Source organism: Microtus oregoni, unplaced genomic scaffold (genome assembly GCF_018167655.1).
Source record: "Microtus oregoni isolate MIOR12 unplaced genomic scaffold, Mior012 000050F_000, whole genome shotgun sequence".
Classification (NCBI taxonomy): Eukaryota; Metazoa; Chordata; class Mammalia; order Rodentia; family Cricetidae; genus Microtus; species Microtus oregoni.
The window spans coordinates 81395-101761 of NW_024543224.1; the positions used below are offsets into that span (position 1 = coordinate 81395).

Sequence of the window (20367 nt, forward strand, 5' to 3'; positions counted from 1 at the left end):
TAGAGTCTACTAAATTGCTATGAAATTTCCAACTCAAAAATGATTACACATGGTGATGGTGTCTCATGCCTTTAATCTAATCCTAGCTCTCAGGACACAGAGGCAGATGGATCTCTGTGAGTTCAAGAACAGCCTAGTCTATAGATCGAGCTCCCCGACAGCCTAGGCTATTCCTCTTTGTCTTAAAAAAACAAACAAAATGATTAATAGTTAAAGATAGAAATGCTTGTTATACTGAGTCAGTTATTATACATTGTATATGTATATTGAATATTATAATGTACTCTGTAATGATATCCAGATATTTTGTCTCAAGAAAAAAAAATAAATCCTTTTGTGTATTACATTTCATTTCTATTTTTTTAAATAGACTGGTCGGGTACTCTACACTTGCTTCCAATCCATACAAGCCCAAAAAAGCTCAGAGTAAGTATGACAGAGATGTTATTATTTATGGACTCCTAGTCATGAAATTGATTGTTCTGTTTCATTTAATTTTTCTCATTAGTAAGGCACTAATAGTACTATATTTCTACTCTTACCTACTAACAATTCTTAAAAAAATAGAATTTCTTTAGTAGTTTGTGTATTCTGAAAGTCTAGGAAGCTGAAGTCAGACACATAATCTTGGTCCATATTTCCTAAATTGTGTTGTACTGCTAGTTTTCCTTTCTCTGGTGTGTTCTAAAGCAAAGACCAAAAGTGAAGAAATTTAGAGATTTTTATAGATAATTCTCTGTTGCTACAGAAACTTTTTCAGTTTTGCTAAGGATTGGACCCAGAGTCCCATAAATACTAGGCAAACATTTACCATGGATATGTAAGTCCTCTCTGCCATAAAAGTCATTTAGTATTTCATTCAGATGTTTGTATGGATTAATATTCTCTTTAAAGCATGGTAGTCAGAGGCTGGAGAGATGGCTCAATGGTTAAGAGCACTGACTACTCTTCCAGAGGACCCGGGTTCATTTTCAGCTCCTACATGGCAGCTTGCAACTGTCTTTAGTTCCAGTTCCAGTGGATCTGGCACCTTCACACAGACATACATGCAGGCAAAACACCAGTGCACTAAGAAAAGCAAACAAAAAAAAAAACATAGTAATCTATTGCTAGGTATGGTGGTATGTGCTTTTAATTCCACCCAGTACAGAAGAAGCAGAGGCAGGTGGATCTCTGTGAATTCCAGGCTAACTGGGGATACGTAATAAGATCCTATCTTAAAAAACAAAAAACCAAAACGAAATCAAAACAAACAACCAAAACTCTGTCTACTTTTTTTTTTTTTTTTTTTTGCTGTCACAAATAAAGATGATGGTCACTGATACCATCCCACTTCCATTCTCCAAAAATGTAGTTACTATGTTTTCATTTTTGGGGTTACTTTTCTAATCTTTAATAAAGTTCGATTCTTTTTATTTTTGTGTTTTGAAACAGGGTCTTATGTACTCCAGTCTGAGCTCATGATCTTCCTCCTTGTGCCTCCTGTGTTGAGCTTTCCAGACATGGGCTACCATACCCACCTAAAGTTTGCCTTTATATTTTATTAACAGTTGACATTAGACAATATTGATTTGTCTCTCCATGATTACTAAATTTTCATAGTTACAAGCATCTCTGCTCAAGATTATAAACATAATTTCATTGCATATGTTTTGTGTATTGATTAAATTATAATAGAAAATAAATTTTATCATTACAATTAGGTAAATGTTATTCCCTCTTCAACTAACTAATATGAACTATGTATTATTAATGATGTTTTTTGCATAGATTTTGTTTTGTTTTCTTTTTATTTGCTTTTTGCTTTTACATAATGTTTTGAATAGATTTTTTTCCTTCATTTTTATCACTTCCTTAAGTTCTAAACTCTTAGGAATAATGTGAAAACATTTGGAATCTCCACATTTGAAGGATTATTCCATGAAACCATCCTAACCTGATCTGACATCTTACTTTGGCTTGCTGTTCAACTGATATCCAGGGTGGTGGGGGGCTTGTTTCTTTATTTATTCTCCCGAGTTTTATCCATTATAGGGTTCTTGATTTATTGTCATTTTTCTGGAGAGATCCTCTAGTAAGTTCCTAAGAATGGTGAGACTTTTTTTCTGAGTCCCACTTCTCTGAAATATTTTGTTCTTTTTTTGGTTTTTCGAGACAGGGTTTCTCTGTAGCTTTGGTGCCTGTCCTGGAACTAGCTCTTGTAGACCAGGCTGGCCTCCAACTCCCAGAGATTCGCCTGCCTCTGCCTCCCGAGTGCTGGGATTAAAGGCGTGTGCCACCACTGCCCGGCTGTTTTATTCTTAATAATAGTTATGAGAATTGAGGCATAAGTCCTGAACTCAAGGTTAGCATTCTCTTTAACTTATCTAACACATTCCTGTCTTATGGACTTGACATCCTAGCAGAAGCAGGTCCATTATCAGCTTCTCTCACAACTTTCTCTTTCTTAGTAGGACACGTCAATTTCTTTCCCCCCATCCCTCTATATTTGCTCCCTTTCTCTTTAGAGAACTAGAAATAGAAGGGAACTTCTACAACATTTATGGGCATTTATTAAAACTGTAAATTAGATGTTATATACATTGTTGACAAAGAAAAGTTTGCCACATAAACAATTGGCACTGTTACTCAACATTGAACTGGTAATTATGACCAGAGCAAGAGGTTCAACATCAAAATTAGACAAAGTTTCATGGTTCATGTTCAAAACACAAAATCAGTTGTTTGTATTTATCAACATTTTACAAATGAAATATGGGAAAATAATTTTATTTAAAATAGCATTAAGTTTAGTAAAAGATATAAGAGAAAATTTAACCAAGGCGAGAAGAAATTTGATGCATTAGAACTAGAAAGTACTAAAAGAAATAAAAGAATTTACACATACATATTTATATGTATATGTATGTGATTGAGTTTGCTTCTTTATTTCAGTGATAAAACAATATTAAAACAGTTTGGGGATTAAATGGTTTGTTTCACCTTTTATCTTATAGCTTACTATTAAAGGGAGATATTGCCGGAATTTAAGATAAAAACCTAGAGCAGAAACTGATGCAGAGGTCATGAAGGAGTGTGTGACTTACTGGCTTGCTCAGCTGTTTTCTTATAACACCCAGGACCACCTGCCCAGGGGTGGTACCATCTACAGTGGGCTGGGCCATCCCATATCAATCATTAATCAATAAATTTCTCTCATTGATATTCCCACAGACTAATTTGATGAATGCAATTTTTTTTTAAAATATTTATTTATTTATTATGTATACAGTATTCTATCTGTGTGTATGCCTGCAGGCCAGAAGAGGGCACCAGACCTCATTACAGATGGTTGTGAGCCACCATGTGGTTGCTGGGAATTGAACTCAGGACCTTTGGAAGAGCAGGCAGTGCTCTTAACCACTGAGCCATCTCTCCAGCCCTGAATGCAATTTTTTGATTAAGGTTTCCTCTTTTCAGGTTACTTGAGTTTGTGTCAAGTTAACAAAAACTAACACAGTGATATATAGAATACTTGATATTGTTAAATGATAGTAGTCCCTAAAGATATCTAGAGTCAATGAAATACTTATATTCCAAAGGTCCTTTTTGTTGCATACATGGAAAAGATAATTATAAAATCTAAGATATATGGAATAACCAATATTGATAAAAAGAAGACAAAATCAGATAAATAAGTTTTTTAAACTTAATATATAGCTTGCATAGTGTGAAACTAATATATATATATATATATATATATATATATATATATATATGCCAATGGAATGAACTGAGTGATTCAAAATAAAACCAAATCAACCTTTGGCAAGGGTGCCAATGTCACTGAATGAGAAACAAATATTTTCTTCTGAGTGGTGCTTTAATAATTATATATACATAACAGTAAAGTTGGAACCCCCACTTCACAGCATATATAGAAATTAACTACAGATAAACTAGTGAACTAAATATGTAATCTAAAACCATAAATACTTAGAAAACGTAGGTTAAATCTGATGACATTTGAGCTTTGCAATATGACAAGTTTTCATAGCTGTGATAGCAAAACATGAATAACAGAATAGATCCATTTGTAAAACAAAACTTGTTTATGAGAAGATATTAAGAAAGTGAAAAGGCAGCCTATAAGATTGAAAATATTTGCCAATTTTATAACTAATAAAGGTAAACTAGGGGCTGGACAGATGGCTCGGCGGTTAAGAGCATTGCCTGCTCTTCTGAAGGTCCTGAGTTCAATTCCCAGCAACCACATGGTGGCTCACAACCATCTGTAATGAGGTCTGGTGCCCTCTTCTGGCCTGCAGACATACATGCAGGCAGAACACTATACATCATAAATAAATATTTTTTAAAAAGGTAAACTATCTGGAATATTAGGAGAAAAATTTAACATTAGACATGATAGTTCATTCCTGTAATCATAACACTTAGGAGGCTGATTCTGGAGGATTGCAGTGAGTTAGAAGAAAATCTCAATTGCATAATGAGTTCAGCTAGGCCACACCATGACATCATTGCCAAACTTTGTCTCAAACAAGTCTTAATATTGGATCTGGTGGTAAATCACTATAATCTACCAGTATTTGTTAGGTGGAGGCAGGAGAATCAGAAGTTCAAGATTACCTTGGCTGCTGAGCAAGTTCAGTGACAACTTGGGCTAAACGTCAAAACAATAAAGACAAATTATCAATAAAAAGATGAGTGAGCCAGACATGGTGGTGCATATCTTTGATCCTAGCACTCAGAAGGCAGAGTTAGGTAAATCTCTATGAGTTCAAGGCCGGTGTGGACTATATAGTGAGTTCTAGGCCAGACAGGGCCACACAGTGGGACTGTCTTAGTAAAGAAATGAGAAACAGGAATCACCAATGTAATAATATAATAATGAAATTGTTGACATGTCTATATATTTATAGATAGTTTTAAAAAGCAGTAATAAGGAACTACGGAGATGCCACCATAGCAAACTATATAATACTCCTATCCAGAGAATAGAAGACCAAGATTACCAAGAATGTCATGGACTAAAACTGGCCAGTGGTATCAGAGTGGCTCTGATCAGTGATCCCACCACAGACAAGTCATCAGCAGTACTTTTGAACATAAATTGTTAGACTCTCCAAATATTTCTGGCTTAAGTCACTTTTTGAATATACGCTGTTTGGTAAATATCATAAAGAAAATGAATATAGTCAGTTTCTCAGTGAACATGATGGAAATCAAAGTGTCTTTTCTTAGCAGAGAATGCACCAATTACTATTTTAATGTTTTCAGTGGACAACAAGAAGGAACCCTGGACAGGTTTGCTAGTTTTTCCTATGCCCCTTGTTTGATTCTAGTTGTAAAGATAGAGAGGTGAATACAGTTAATTCAGAACATGGGAAGAATGTGATGAATGACACCTGGAAACTCTTTCAGTCAGAAAAAGCTACAGGGGATCCTAAACATCCCTTTAACAAATTTTGGATAGTTAACAATATATTGTAGAAACTTGACTCAATTAAGAAGACGTTGACATAAGACCAAAAAATACTGAAATTCCATTCTACTTATTCATCCAATCTGATGGCTATTTCTGTTTTAGGTCAATAGAGGAATTCTTCAAATATTTCATAGAGGGGGCTGGAGAGATGGCTCAGAGGTTAAGAGCATTGCCTGCTCTTCCAAAGGTCCTGAGTTCAATTCCCAGCAACCACATGGTGGCTCACAACCATCTGTAATGGGGTCTGGTGCCCTCTTCTGGCCTGCAGGCATAGACACAGACAGAATATTGTATACATAATAAATAAATAAATATTTAAAAAAAATATTTCATAGAAAATTGGTAGGTTTTTCCCATTTTGAACTTTTTATAAGATATTAGAAAGATATAAGGTAGAAGTGTTTGTCTTCTCATAGTCTTTTGAAAGTGGTCTACAGATGAGTTTCAATTTTAACTGGCTGTTAAAATTTAGATGGTTTAGATGGTTCTAAGTGAAGAACTGAAGAACATATGAATTACTGGTAGGTTTTCTAAGTATATCAGGGGAATGGTGATTGGTGGAAGACTGGTAGGTTTGACCATATAGCAGTTCAAAAATCTGTAAACAAAATGAAAACATGGATGAAAATAGATGACAGAAATTATTTGTAAAAACAAATGTTTTATTTTTAAATGATTTTTAGTGATAACATGTTGCTTTTCCTGTCAAATTGTCATAGTTTTATTTTCGCTTTAAATATTGCTCAGTTTGGATGTGGCTGCTGTTCTGTATTGCTGGTGGTAAATGGAACTCCCAACTATTCTAGTCTTTCTGAAGGACAATTTATTTTATTGTTATTTAATGCCAGGTCTCACTGTGTAGACCAGGCTGGCCTCAGACTTGTGGCAATCCTCCTCATCCTGCTTCCTGAATGTTGAGATTACATATACAAACATGGCCCAAAATTCTAACAGTTACATTTGTGTTAGATACAAGCCAGAATGGAAACAAAAAAAAATTATGAATGTGTTGTGGCAGTTATAACTCACACACTGGAGTCCAACCTGACTTTGAAGATTAAATATACTGTCTACTTAGCCCTGTGACTGTGAACTCACAAAGTTAGTGTAGTTTTTTAAACATCTCCTTTTTTTTTCTTGGGACAGTGTCTCACTGTGTAGCCCCCCTGGCTCTCCTGGAACTCAAAATATAGACCAGGGTGACCTCAAACTCACAGATATCCATCTGCCTCTGCCTGTGCCTCCCAAGTGCTGGAATTGAAGACATGTTCCACCATACCCAGCTAAACATCTGATTTTTGTATTTGTAAAAAGAGGTAATGGGCTGGAGAAGTGTATCAATGGTTAAGAGCATTTGCTGCTTTTGTAGAGTCCCTAGGCTCAGTTTTCAACACCTACACAATGGCTCACAATCTTTTGCTACCCCAGTTCCAGGGGGTCTGATGTCCTCTTATGACCACTTTGGGTACCAAATATACTGTGAAGAGACATACGTGTAGCCAAAAACACTCAGACACATAAAAAAAAACTTTAAAAGTAAAAAATAATAGATTAATAAATAAGACGGAAGTGATATTGCATGCCTGTTGTGAGACTTAATGCAGACAAAATATTTTCCATATTTATATTTGGCACATAGTAGTGTTTCATAAATATTAGCGACTCTGGTACCCCATAATTATGAGCGTATGGGTAATTATTATCTTTTATTTATTTATTTTTTTGTAACTATGGAACACTTCATGAGTTTGTATGTCACCCTTGTTCAGGGACCATGCTAATCTCTGTATTTAGTATATGTGCTGCCAAAGTGAGCACTTAAACTTTTTTTGTCTTATTTATTTATTTTTTGTTATTAATATTTTTGTAATTAGAGGTTAACTTTGCTGAGCTGAGTGTGGTGGCTCATACTTAAAGTCCCAGCATGTGGACCAAGGCTATTAAGCTTAGCATCTTTAGTTTGATCCTCCTGCCTCCTAAGTGCTGGGATTAAAATCATGCACAACTACCGCCTGGCATTCATTCATTTTATTTGTTTGTTTAGGCTTTTTGGTACAGGGTTTCACTGTTGTACCCCCCACTGTCCTGGAACTCATTCTGTAGACCAGGCTGGCCTCAAACTCACAGAGATCCTCCTGCCTCTTCCTCCAGAATACTGGGCTTAAAGGTACACACCACCACTGCCTAACATTTATTTGTTTGTTTTGGGCTTTTGGTGTAGGGTTTCTCTGTGTACCCCTGACTGTCCTGGAACTCACTCTGTAGACCAGGCTGGCCTTGAACTCAAAGACATCCACCTGCCTCTGTCTCCTAAGTGCGATTAAAGGCGTGAGCCACCATGCCCAACTTTAAAAAATATTTATCACACATATGTACATGTTTGTGTTATTTTTTTCATTAGAGTTACAGGTTCAACTCTGCAATCTTTGTTTGTATTTCCTGTGCATTTTGGAATATACAAACTCTAGTACTTTACTCTTCCTTTCTTGTCAGCCCATTCCTCCCTATGCGCCATGAGGCCAGGCATGAGCTTTATTGGAAATCAGTTTCTTACTGTTAGTGACAGATTGGTGTTACATACTTGCCACAAAAGTAATTAACACACCAGATTTCTCTGTTTTGGGTTTTAATGCTTTTGTACATTTTGATCCTATGCAGATCTTATGTCTGCTACCTCAGACTCGGAATACCTATGACTGATAGTGAAGTTGAGGCTGGAAAACGCTGTTGCTATGGATTTATCTGCATGTTTGTGTTTTGCATGCACATATTTATTATATGTGGAGGTGTGCTATACCATGGTATACATGTCAGGGTTAGAGAACAACTTTCTGCAGTTCTCCATCTACTGTTTGGGTCCTGGAAATCTGATTCAGGTCATTATGCTTGTGCAACAAATACCTTTACCCACTAAGCCATCTTTCCCTGTTAATTCTTTTTCAGTGTTCATGGCTATAAATAATGGGTTAACTTTCTTCAGCATATTATTTTTGCTTCATTTCATAATAGATTGTTTTCATTTTCAGTTGTTTCAGGTTTTCTTCTAATTTCTCTTATGAGTTTTTTTAACCCATTTGTTGTTTAAGAGTATCTTGTTTAACTTATTCATCTATGGATTTTCTACTTTTCCTTATGCCATTCATTTCTAGTTTCCTATGCTATAATCAGAAAAAAATTACTTTTAAATTTTGCATGTGGTCTATCCTGGGGAGAGCATTCCATGTACATTTGAGAATAGATAAGAACCAGGTATGATAATGCAAGCCTATAATCCCAGCACTAGGAAGCCTGAGAAAGAAAGATCACAAGTTTCAGACCAACCTGAGATACTAAGTGAGTTTCAGGTCTGTTTGAACTATATCGAGAGGCCCTGTCTAAATTTTTTAAAAGAGAATTAGTTCATTATATAAATTTTAAGACTTATAATTTCCATCCATTCAGAAGTTATTTGGGTCAGAACTATATTCCTACTTCATTTTTTTAAATTCCTTTTTTCCTTTCTTTTTATTTCTTCTCTCTCTTTCTCTTCCTTTCTCTCTTTATTGCTGGGATATGAGCACAGGATGACATCTGTCCAATGGTCATCACATTTTCCATGTATAGCATGAGTTTTAGATTTAAGAAATATAAAATGCTGAAGATTTCTCTGCTTTTCAGCTCAAATCTCATTCTCTATGTTCTTAGCAAAGCTTGTGGTTTAAATTTGATGATGGAGTTGAATTAATTCTATGCTTAAGGTTTCTATATTTTTCAGTCTAGCAATACTCTTGTATAATTACATGCCTTCTTCATTTCTCCTTACTTGTAGCAAAGTTAAGTTTTAGGCAAAGCCTATCATGTACTTTTTCTCTTTCTCAAATGAAAGAGTGGTCACTGATCTCTACTCATAATCTATTCATTGTTTCTTTCTAGAACATAATTTATTTGAAATTACTTTTATTTTCACAGTTAATAGATATTTTTCCTTTATATCTCATTATTTGATATTTTTCGTTATAGTGAAGGTTTGGGTGGCTTTCTAAATTCTAGCTAGTATAACTACTAGATCACTCTGTATTTAGTTAGGAATTGGGATAAGTCAAGTCTAGGCTTTTAGTTCCTATATAGTTGTCTCAGGTAGGGTTTTTATTGCTGTAACAAAACACCATGACCAAAAAGCAAGTTGGGGAGGAAAGAGTTTATTTGGCTTACTCTTCCAGATCATAGTCCATCATTGGAGGAAATCAGGATAGTAACTCAAACAGGGCAGGATCCTAAGTTTTATCAGAGACTGCAATTTAATTTTTCAGCCACCCATACAAAAACTGTATTAATTACAACACTATTTGGCCAATGGCTCAGACATATTCCTAGCTAGCGCTTACATCTTAACCCATTTCTATTAATCTGTGTATCACCACTAGGCTATGACTTCCTGGAACGGTAAGGTTCTGCCATCTTTCTCCTTCAGCAGCTACATGGTGCTTGCATGACTCAAACTTCTTTTGTCCTCTTTCTCCTTGGATTTTCCACCTTGCTTTATTCTGCCCTGCCATAGGCCAAATCAGTTTCTTTATTAACCAATGGAAAAAAAAAACATATTCACAGCATACAGAGGAGAATTCCGCATCACCTAAGGCAGGAGCTGTTGCAGAGGACATGGAGGAGTGCTGCTGGCTTCCTCCTCCTGGCTTGCTCAGCCTGCTTTCTTATAGAACGGGACCTCCACCCTAGGAATAGCACCACTCACCTCCTCTATTGATCACTAATTGAGAAAATGACTTACAGCTGAATCTCACGGAGGCGTTCCCATAACTGGGAGTGCCTTCTTCCATGATGACTCTAGCTTGTGTCAAATTGACACACAAAACCAGTCAGTATACTGATGGAGTTCTATTTTTGTTCCTAGTATGTTTACCATCATATGCCTGAGAATAGTTTACAGGTCTTCTCTACCCTTGCATTTTCTCAGCTATAATTTTGTCATCCTGAACTCACCAGTACTTTTGAAACTATTTGCAACTTCTAATCCTATAAATTTCCTTGTTTAGAATCATACTTTTCTGGGAAAATTGGATCTGTGAGAATCACCTCTGAAATTTTCTCCCTGTTGGTCCCATTACTTATTGTCTTGGCAGCTCTCCAGTGACTACTGTCAGACAGATTTTTCTTTAATGTGTTTTAATTGTTTTTAGTAGGAAAACTTGTTATAAAAACTAGTTTATTATCAGAGGCAGAATCTCTGTCATTAGCTTTAGATACTTACGGTTTTATCCTGGTTCTAGGTTTTAAATTTTAGTCAACTGACAGAAACTCTGCAGTTTCTTTCATGAATTTATGGAAATGTATGTTCCATATTGTATACTGTTGAGACCATTTCTGCTTATACACCCAGAAAATTTAATTGGAAACCTTGTTAAGAGAACTAAGAGTAGCCTACTGACTTCTTTAGTGTTTCTGGACCCATCATTAATATTAATCACTGTATTTTACTCCCCAAAGGCTACTATTGTATGTTGTTTCATTAACTCTCCCCTAATTATGTGAATATGGATAAAAGAAAGATAGTTGTAATTTCTTGTATGTTTCATCTAAATCATGATATAGGACCAAAAGACACTTTTAGTGGATAGGAAGAGAAGGGAGCAGAAAACTAGATCTTATTCTACTTTACTGCCATGTATCCATGGATTTCATAATGTAGAGGGTCCCCAGACTGGATCATCCTCTGACCCCACTGTTAATGTAGACTTTAAGCATATTGGGAATGAGAAATATATACAAGGAACTTGACTGAACTTAGACAAACCTGTCTGTACCTTCCATTCTACCATGAAATGGAAGTATGTGTAAATATCTTACCTAGTTTTATCCATAGAAGAGAATAAAAATTGAGGAATGATATTTATGTGAGTAATTCCATCTACAAAATGAATCTGATATTGTCACTGAAGTATCTGCATTTGAGTCAGTTTATTCAGATTCATGCAACTTTTTGACTAAAAGCAGTATTAGTTGTTTCTTTTATTTAAACAGTTGGTCATATTGATTTTGAGTTCCTAAAGGCTTATGTTAAATTTACAGAACTGGATTCATAATCTCTAAGGGACTAGAGAATAATGAGTGCACAAATAGACTTCTAATTTGCTCTCCAGAAAAGCCTAATTTGAACTCTGTCTACTTTCAAATTGAGTAACTTAATGAATTATAGTAATATGTAATCTTTGAAGCATTCCATATTCCAAACTCATTAAAGTGTAAATAACTTATTTTAATTAAAGGATAAAATGTGATCTTAATTGGTTGTCTTACAGGTATGAGAGAATTGAAATCCCAATCCATATTGTACCTCATATCACTATTGGGAAGGTATGCCTTGAATCAGCAGTAGAACTGCCAAAGATCCTATGTCAGGAAGAACAGGATGCATATAGAAGGATTCATAGGTAACACTTCTTCAGTGTTTCTGTTGTTAACTTCAGTGAAGACCCTTTATCTTTAGCAGCTCAGCTTTTGAGGCCCCTTTCCTTTTACCTGTCTGGGAGAGAGCTTTACAGCAGCTTCAAATCATGTTTCTCACACTATATTATAATGATCTCTTTACTATCTTGCCTCATATATTTTGGATCCTTCAAGACAAAACACATTTCCTTTTCTGGTTGTGAAAAGAAACCACAACATCCTAGTGATCCCACTGTGTATTACTGGGCCATATTTACTAAATGTGTAATGTATCAAGAGCTTTAGAAGAGATAGTAGTTTCATAATTATGTCTTTGAATTATCTTTTGAATTTTCTAATAAATCATATCTCCCAAATTAAACTTAAAGTTAACCATGGTGGGAACTCAGATCATCTAATCAAATTGGCAAAGTTCTAATGCAGGTTATGATTTTGTTAAACACCTGACCATTTTGATTCTGCGTTGTTGCTAACCTAAAGTACCTTATCCCTTTAGCCTTACACATCTGGACTCAGTAACCAAGATCCATAATGGCTCGGGTAAGTTTTTTTTCTCTGGAGTATATGGAGCGATTTCTGAAATACTCATTTTATAGAAGCAATTTTAATTCATCTTTAAAGTTTTCAGTTTCCTTCTCCAGAAATTTAACTAATCTTGCTCCGTACATTTCCTTGAAACCCTATAGACACTTAAATACTATAAATGTGGTCTTATGATAAGACAGAAGGAAAACTAGAAAAGCTTTTTTATAGACTAGCTCAGTAGTGTGCTGGTATGTTTAAACACTATCTCTTAGGGAATCCCAGTTGCCATAGTATTTCATAGCATGGATGTTTAATAACTTCCAGAAATTTTAGAAATCTGCCATTATGAACTGGTTTTATCACATTACTACCGACCTATTTTATTCTTGTAGCAGAGACAAGCAGGTAGAGGAAAGGGAATACATCAGGCAGGATATTTTCCATGTGAATAAATAGAGAAGGAATTCCTGGGTAAGTCGAAGGATCAAAAAATAAGTATATATGTACCAATTTATTTTCTTCAACTTACACGTACCTCTAGCTACATCTATCATTCAGCTAACCCAGATTTTCCTACTTAATGACAAAACAGAGTAGGGCGTTGCATGTCTGTAGTGCCATTTCTGGTGAGGCAGAAGCAAGAGGGCTGCCATAAGTTTGAGGCCAGACAAGTTTACACTGAGATCCAGAATAAAACCTGGCTACTGAGTGACTTAAAAAAAACTAAAACAAACAACAACAAAACATTTATGAACTAAATTGCTGGTGAAGAACATTGGAATGCTTTCTTTTCTATTTTATGTATTTATTTGTTTATTTTGAGTCAGGGTCTTTCTATGTAGCCTTGGCTGTTCTGGAACTCAAGATGTAGACTACTATGTTCTCAAGTGCTGGGCTTAAATGTATACACTGCAACAATCATAAAAGGTTTCTGATTGGTAGATAATTTCTTTGTGAAAACCAAAAGGGAAGCTATATCTCATTATTTATATCTCAGTAAAACATGGCAAAGAGTTAAGATTGGTAATGTTGGTATATAACCATATTCTAAAATCACAATAATTTAAAAAATATACTAACATCTCAAAAGTAATCAGACTGATCAATGTACCTGGGCAGTGCCTAAAGACAGGTGCATATATATGAAAGAATTCATATTTAATTGATACTTTGAAATTAGTGAGAGGTAGGTTAGTCACTAAATATCATCATTCATCTGTTTATTCATCCAAAAAAGCCATTTAAGTACTCTTTCCCTGCTAGATAACCTTCTAGGCACAAGCCTAAAGTGCTGATCAGAAGAGACAAGCTTGGATTCTGTGGACTTAATTCTGTTCCATTTGAGGAAACAGTAGAGTCCTGCTGGAGACAGGAACCCTTCTGTGCTTTCTTAGCCCTTTAATATGAAGAAATGAAGAGCTAGCCATCTTTTTCCTTTTTCAAATTTAATTTTATTTTTTTACATAGATTTCTTTTTGGCTTATGGATCTAGGGCTTCAGAATATGTACCTGCTTTGCTTAGCTCTTTTCCCCCTTGTTGACTACTGGAAATCATTTACCAGTTCTACTTTAGAACTTTAGTTTAGTACTTTAGAAACTTGTTTCTTCAAGCCCTTTTTTTCTGTGCCCAAAACTAAGATATTGTTGGTAGTATAGTAGGAACATGCCAGTGTATAGTTCTTTTTATAGTTATCTTATAATTATGTTTTTTCTTTTCTTATTGAAGTGTTTACCAAGAATTTATGCAGTCAGATGTCAGCAGTCAGTGGGCCTCTACTACAGTGGTTGGAGGACAGATTGGAGCAAAACCAGCAGCATTTGCAAGAGTTGCAACAAGAAAAAGAAGAGCTTATGGAAGAGTTGTCTTCCCTAGAATAAAGCAAGAGGACAAAAATGTGATAATATTGTTTCTCAGTTTGTGCACTGAATATGGTTCAAAACTATATACAACTCCTATGTAGGCAGATAATTCAGGAGCACTTTTTATATCCCAACAGATAGTTTTATGTATATAAAAATACAAGATGTCTTCCTAAAACTTTTCCAGAGCGTATAGAATCCTCTTGCCTACAGTTGCTGTAAAAGAAAACATGCAAGATGATTCACAGAATATGAAAGTTATTTTGTAAGGGTTATAAGAGATGCATTAGCAAGGAATATCTGGGAATAAAATATTTGATAAGTTTATTCTAAATGTTAAGAACATTTATTCTAATTTTGAGCTGAAGTGTCAATATGCATCCCTATTTGTCCTGGAACTCACTATGCATACCTCACTAAGCTGCCCTCAAACGCAGAGATCCACCTGCCTCTTCCTCTGTAGTGCTGGGAATAAAGATGTGCACCACCTACCATGCTTGGCATTAAATGCCTATTCTCAATGAAAATACCTGACATAAAGTTTTTTTTTTTTTGAGACAATGTCTCATTATGTAGCTGTGGCACGTCTGGGACTCACAAAGATCCACTTCCCGCTAAATTAAAGATGTGCACCAGCAACATAAACTTTTTAGAATTTTAAGTCTTTGTTTTTATTTTCAGATATCCATCCTGTATAATTTAAAGGAAGAACACTTGGTATTTCATTTTATAGTGTGATATTCGTGTTAGGCAAGTGAATCATAAGTACTGTAGGGTTAATGTAAAGACATGCAGGGCTTATCGCTACCCACCTCTGTTGATTATTCTCACTTAGAATCATGTGTTAGGACTTCCTTCTTGATCTCTAAATACATGTTATGGGATAGCTAAACTTGAATTCTGTGTGGATGCACTCTTAAGCAAACAATTGAGTTCTAGCTTATTTGAGTCTAAAGCAAATTCTTACTGATCCTGTATATCTAAGATTCAATTATAATATGACCATGATTTTTTTGGATTTAGGTTATAGTAGAAATCATACTTCAAAAATATGATGATTGTATTTTATTATTCATTCATATGTAGCCACTAATTGTATATTTGTGTATTCAGAAAAATGTTGAGCCTTTTGCATACTGGAAACTGAAGTGGGAATTGGAAAAATGAGTATAAGGAAAGAAAACATTATCAGTCCCAACCATAGTGATAACTGGGGGTTTTGGTTTGTCTTTTTATTTTCCCATAGATTATTGTTTTTCAAAATCCCAGAAATACTTGCATCAGAATCACTTGCAGTTCAAAGTTCAAATTCAATCTTTGAGGCTAGAACCCAGAAATCTATATGACCTACTCAGCTGATTCTGGGGCATACTTATATTTGAAAACAAATATTCTTAGGGCATATGGATGTAAATGCTGTATTTTCTCTAATTTCCTTCCACCATAATTGTTCTTTATTCATTTTCTTTTTTATAGGGCATATGAAAATACTGGGTGCACAATTTATTAAACTAAATCAATTTTGAATAATATAAAGGTGGAGGGCCCACATTATTTAACTTCAAGACTTACTATATAGCTGCAGTAATCAAGACGCTATGATATTCGCAGAACAGATGTATAAATCAATGGAACAGGAAAGAAAATTCAGAAATAAACACACAATAATATGCTTAAATGATCAAGAAGAAAGGACAGTCATTTCAACAAATTAAATTTTCACAAATTAACAAAATATCTTATAAAAGTACCTCAAAATGTGTCATGAATTTTAATGTAAGCTGGAAACTTAAGGGAAAAAATCATTTAAAAATTTTTTAGGAGTCAGGTATTAATCTTCAACTCAAAAGGCACCATCTATAAGAAAATGAGTAGATATTTGGACTGCATCAAAATTAACACTTTTATTCCACAAAATCTTAAGAAGAGGAAAGGTAAACCATGTAATATCTGATCAATGGAAAAGATAATATGCTCAAAACTCAAAAATAATACCAGTAGAAAATGAAAAAAGACACATTTTTACTAAGGAGGGTAAATAGAAGTAATTATGTGAATATATATTGACCCTCATAAGTCATTGGGAAATGCAAATTAAAACTACAGTGTGGTATGGTATACACTTATCAGAATTGCTAAGAGAAAATTGTGAAAATGCTAAGTACTATGGAGAATGCAAACAATGACAGGAATGTAAAATACAGATAGTGGGTAGAAGAGTGGAAATTTTTATAAAGTTAAGCATACACTTACCATGAGCCAGCTGTCATACTGCCTCGGCACAAAAACTTTTACAAATTTTTTCTTGGCAACTTTATCTGTGATAGCTGTAAATTAGAAGTAACCCAAATGTTCTGCAGTGGGTAAATGTCTAAACAAACCATTCCTACCATGGAATACTACTCTGTAGTGGAAAGGAACATATTACTAATATCTATATAATTTAGATGAGCCTCGGGACATATAGTAAATGAAAAAAATGAGTCTTTAAAGGTCACTTACTGTATGGTTACATTTCTGAAGTGTTGTTGAAACGTCAGAATTAATGAAAAGAAAGAACAGATTAATGATTTCCAGAGTCAGGGGCTGGGCATTATATATGCATTGTTGTTACAGTGTAACATAAGAGTTCATTTAGGCTAATGAAACAGTTTTGTATCTTAAATTTAGTGTTTAGTACATAAATCTGTTCCTGTGCTAGCATTTTACAGATTTATATACATAAAAATCAGTACATGTTAAATCTGGTAGAAGTGAATAACGTCTGTAGCCTACTCCTCAGTATTATACCATTACCATAATATTGGTTTTGAAGTTCTATAGTTGTAGAAGATCTTACAAGTAGGACAAATTGGGTAAAGGGTACGTGGGATTATGTACTATTTTTTACAATTTCTGGTAAGTCTATAATTATTGCAAAATAAAAATTTATAGGTTTAAATAATAAGAAGTAAGGTTCTTATGAAATAAGACTGATTGATAAGCCATGTGTAGTGGCAGGTGCCTGTAATCCTAGAACTCAGGAGGTTGAGGTGGGAGACTTATCACAAGTTTAGAGCCAGCCAGTTGGCCTAAACCTTGTCTCAGAAAAAAAGGGGGGGAGGAGGGAAGGTAATATAAAGAAGACCTCGGAGGGGGAAATAAAATGATTTGTATATTAGGCCAACTATGAATACATGTTTGTTTCATTTTCATAGGTAAAATGAGATTATAGTAGACCATGAAGGTTACTTTTCAGTGTTCATATTTTAAAAATGTTGATCATCAGAAAGAACAATGATCTGCATGAGATGTGATTATTTTCCCAATTACACCTAAGTAGTTTACCTTTACACAAAATATTGCATTCCAATACACAGCCTTGTATCCCTTCTGCCTTTTCAATCACAATCAAAACTGATTGGAACAAAAGGTACTTGTTTAGATAGGTGTGTTCTCCTTTTTTTTAAGCTTGTCTTGAGATAGGGTCTTATGCTACAGCTCACGTTGGCCTCAATCTAGAAGTTTTCTTGCCTCTGTCTCCCGAATGCTAAGATTACAGACATAAAACACCATGCCTGACTGCTTCCTTATTTCCTATACTTGGAACCTGCATTCTGAGCTTGTCTACACTGCCTTTGAATCCATTCCTCCTAAAGTTACTGATAACCTCCACATAGTCAAACTCATATTCTTTTATTTATTTTTTTTGAAAACTGCCATTAATAAACCTGTGGCTTGACACAGTTGGTCCTTCTTCCAAATTTACCACTTTGTTATCATGTATTGTGTTATTTTCTATACCCTATCTGTCCCCTCTAAAAATTCATTCATATCCCTCTCCATGCAGTTACAAGCAAATCCATTTCTCTCTCTACACCTGTCTGAATTCCAGACTTAGATTTCTAGCTACCCATTATATATTTCCATTAAGCAGTCTTATTACCACGTTGAATTTGATAAATCTAAATTTAATATGTTTATGGTTCAACCTATATTCTTTTTTACTTTCTTACCTCACTGAAGGGGAACATCCATATGCACAAACTGGAATCCAAGCAGGCAACCTCAATATCTCTGTCACCTTTTTAACTGTTTGTATTGGGACAGAGTTATAACAATTTGGATTTTTTTGTAATCTAATCAGAGTTGATTAGAATGTATAGAATAGGTATGTATGAGGAGGAATGCATGGTGCCTAGTGGCTAGGATTACTTCATGAAGGCCTAAGAGTTCTTATCTTTGTAGCAGGGCAGGATCAAGATCTAGTGAAAGTTGTCCTGTGTCAGTACCCTCACAATAAAGAGACAATGATCTCTTACATTAAATAAAATAATTGAGCAAATAAGTAAATGCGTTGAGGGAAATTGAAGCAAGCTTTTTCATGCTTGAGACATTTTTTTACAGATACGTAAAAAAGAAGAGTAAAATTACCCCCATGATGTTAAATGGAAATAGAAAGTTGATATGATTGCTTTAAAAGGGAATTGCATGTGTCAATTGAGAGAATGAGTGGTGTACCTGTATACCTCCAATTCTTACCTCTAAGCATTGAGGGGGAATAGAAATGGCACTTCAGTAGCTAATGAGCACACCTGCCACCAAGTTGCTGGACTTCAAGTACTATTCTCCACTAACAGTGAATAGGATGGACTCCAGAAATAAATGCATATGTATATGGTGAAGTGATTTTTAACAGAAATGACAAGACAATTGAATGGGAGAAAGCATAGTCCTTTTAACAACTGGTGATTTGACAACTAATATCTGCACAGGATAATGAAGCTGGACCCCACCCCATAGCATGCATGAGTGCTAACTAATAATGTGTTAAAGATTTAAATATAAGAATTTGTAACTATTAAAATGTTAAAACATCAGTAAATCTCTATGACTTTGGTGTTAGCAGTGACATTTTAGAAAAATCACAAAAAATAGTTGTTGGACCTGATGAAAATTTAGAAATGTAGATTAAAAATATAAAAAAAGAAAACTCAAAATAAAAAATGAAAGCTCAGAAAGCTTTACAAATGCTTTATCTAAGAATCTAGTATCCAGCCAGGCAATGGTGGCACATGCCTTTAATCCCAGCACTTGGGAAGCAGAGGCAGGCGGAACTCTGAATTTGAGGCCAGCCTGGTCTACAGAGTGAATTCCAGGACAGGTTCCAAAGCTACACAGAATAACTCTGTTTTGATAAACTAATCGATCAATCAATAAATAAATAAGAAAAAAGGAATCTAGTATCCAGAATATATAAAAACTCAGATAACAACAGCAAAAAAGCAGCCCAATTCCGAAGGAGACAAATCATACCAATTGATAACTATATAGAATAAAAATGTATACCCAGTCTTCTGAAGAAATGATAGACTAGCAGCTGTGTGACCTAATGAAGAGTGAGAATAAAATAATTATTCCAGCGAGAGGAAGAGCTTTATAAACCACAAAGTTAACAATAGAACATCTTAAAAATGGGAAGAGAGATGGGTGGTGCACTGTAAAGAAGCCAAGCTGAACACAACTCCACCCTCATTACTCTCTGGCAAGGGGAAGAGAAGCAGAAGCCTTCTTCAAGAGGTAATCTAGGCCACATTGAGGAAAATAGATGGGTAGTTTTTCTATAGTGATATTTATGTTTTTTTTTTTATAAAAAAAGCAAAGCAGCCAAGTCACTAGAGAGCTCTTACCTCTAAGAAGTCCTCAGACTGAACGAGAAGGAGTTTCTGTCTCATCCTGGTTTATATAGACCTCTCTAGTACTGGGATTAAAGGTGTGAGCCACCACCACCTAGGTCTGTTTCTGCATTGATATTTTGTAGCCCAGGCTGGCCTTGAACTCACAGGGATCCAACTGTCTCTGCCTCCCAAGTTCTGGGATTAAAGGTGTGTGTCACCACTGCCTGGCCTCTAGTGGCTTAGTTTTACTTTTTGATTTTCAGGCAAACTTTATTTATAAAAATAAATAAAATATCACTATAGTTCTCCCTTCAGAACACTCCCATAGCCCTCACAAACCTCAAATCTTGTAGGTTTGGCAAGGCAATGATTCCTCTGTTGGATGGGTCAGCGGTGGAG

The 20367-nt window shown here is 35.0% G+C and overlaps 1 protein-coding gene and 1 pseudogene across 1 annotated transcript; one reads left to right on the forward strand and one right to left on the reverse strand.

Moving 5' to 3' along the window:
* Positions 1-370: 370 nt before the first annotated feature.
* Positions 371-20001, forward strand: LOC121436634 (lys-63-specific deubiquitinase BRCC36-like; the record flags this gene model as incomplete). Its single annotated transcript, XM_041636650.1, has 4 exons — positions 371-426; positions 11779-11910; positions 12423-12466; positions 14178-20001. Coding segments are annotated over 4 exons (384 nt in total), but the record flags the coding sequence as incomplete, so codon positions are not given.
* LOC121436652 lies at positions 7210-7303 on the reverse strand (annotated as a pseudogene).
* Positions 20002-20367: the final 366 nt, after the last annotated feature.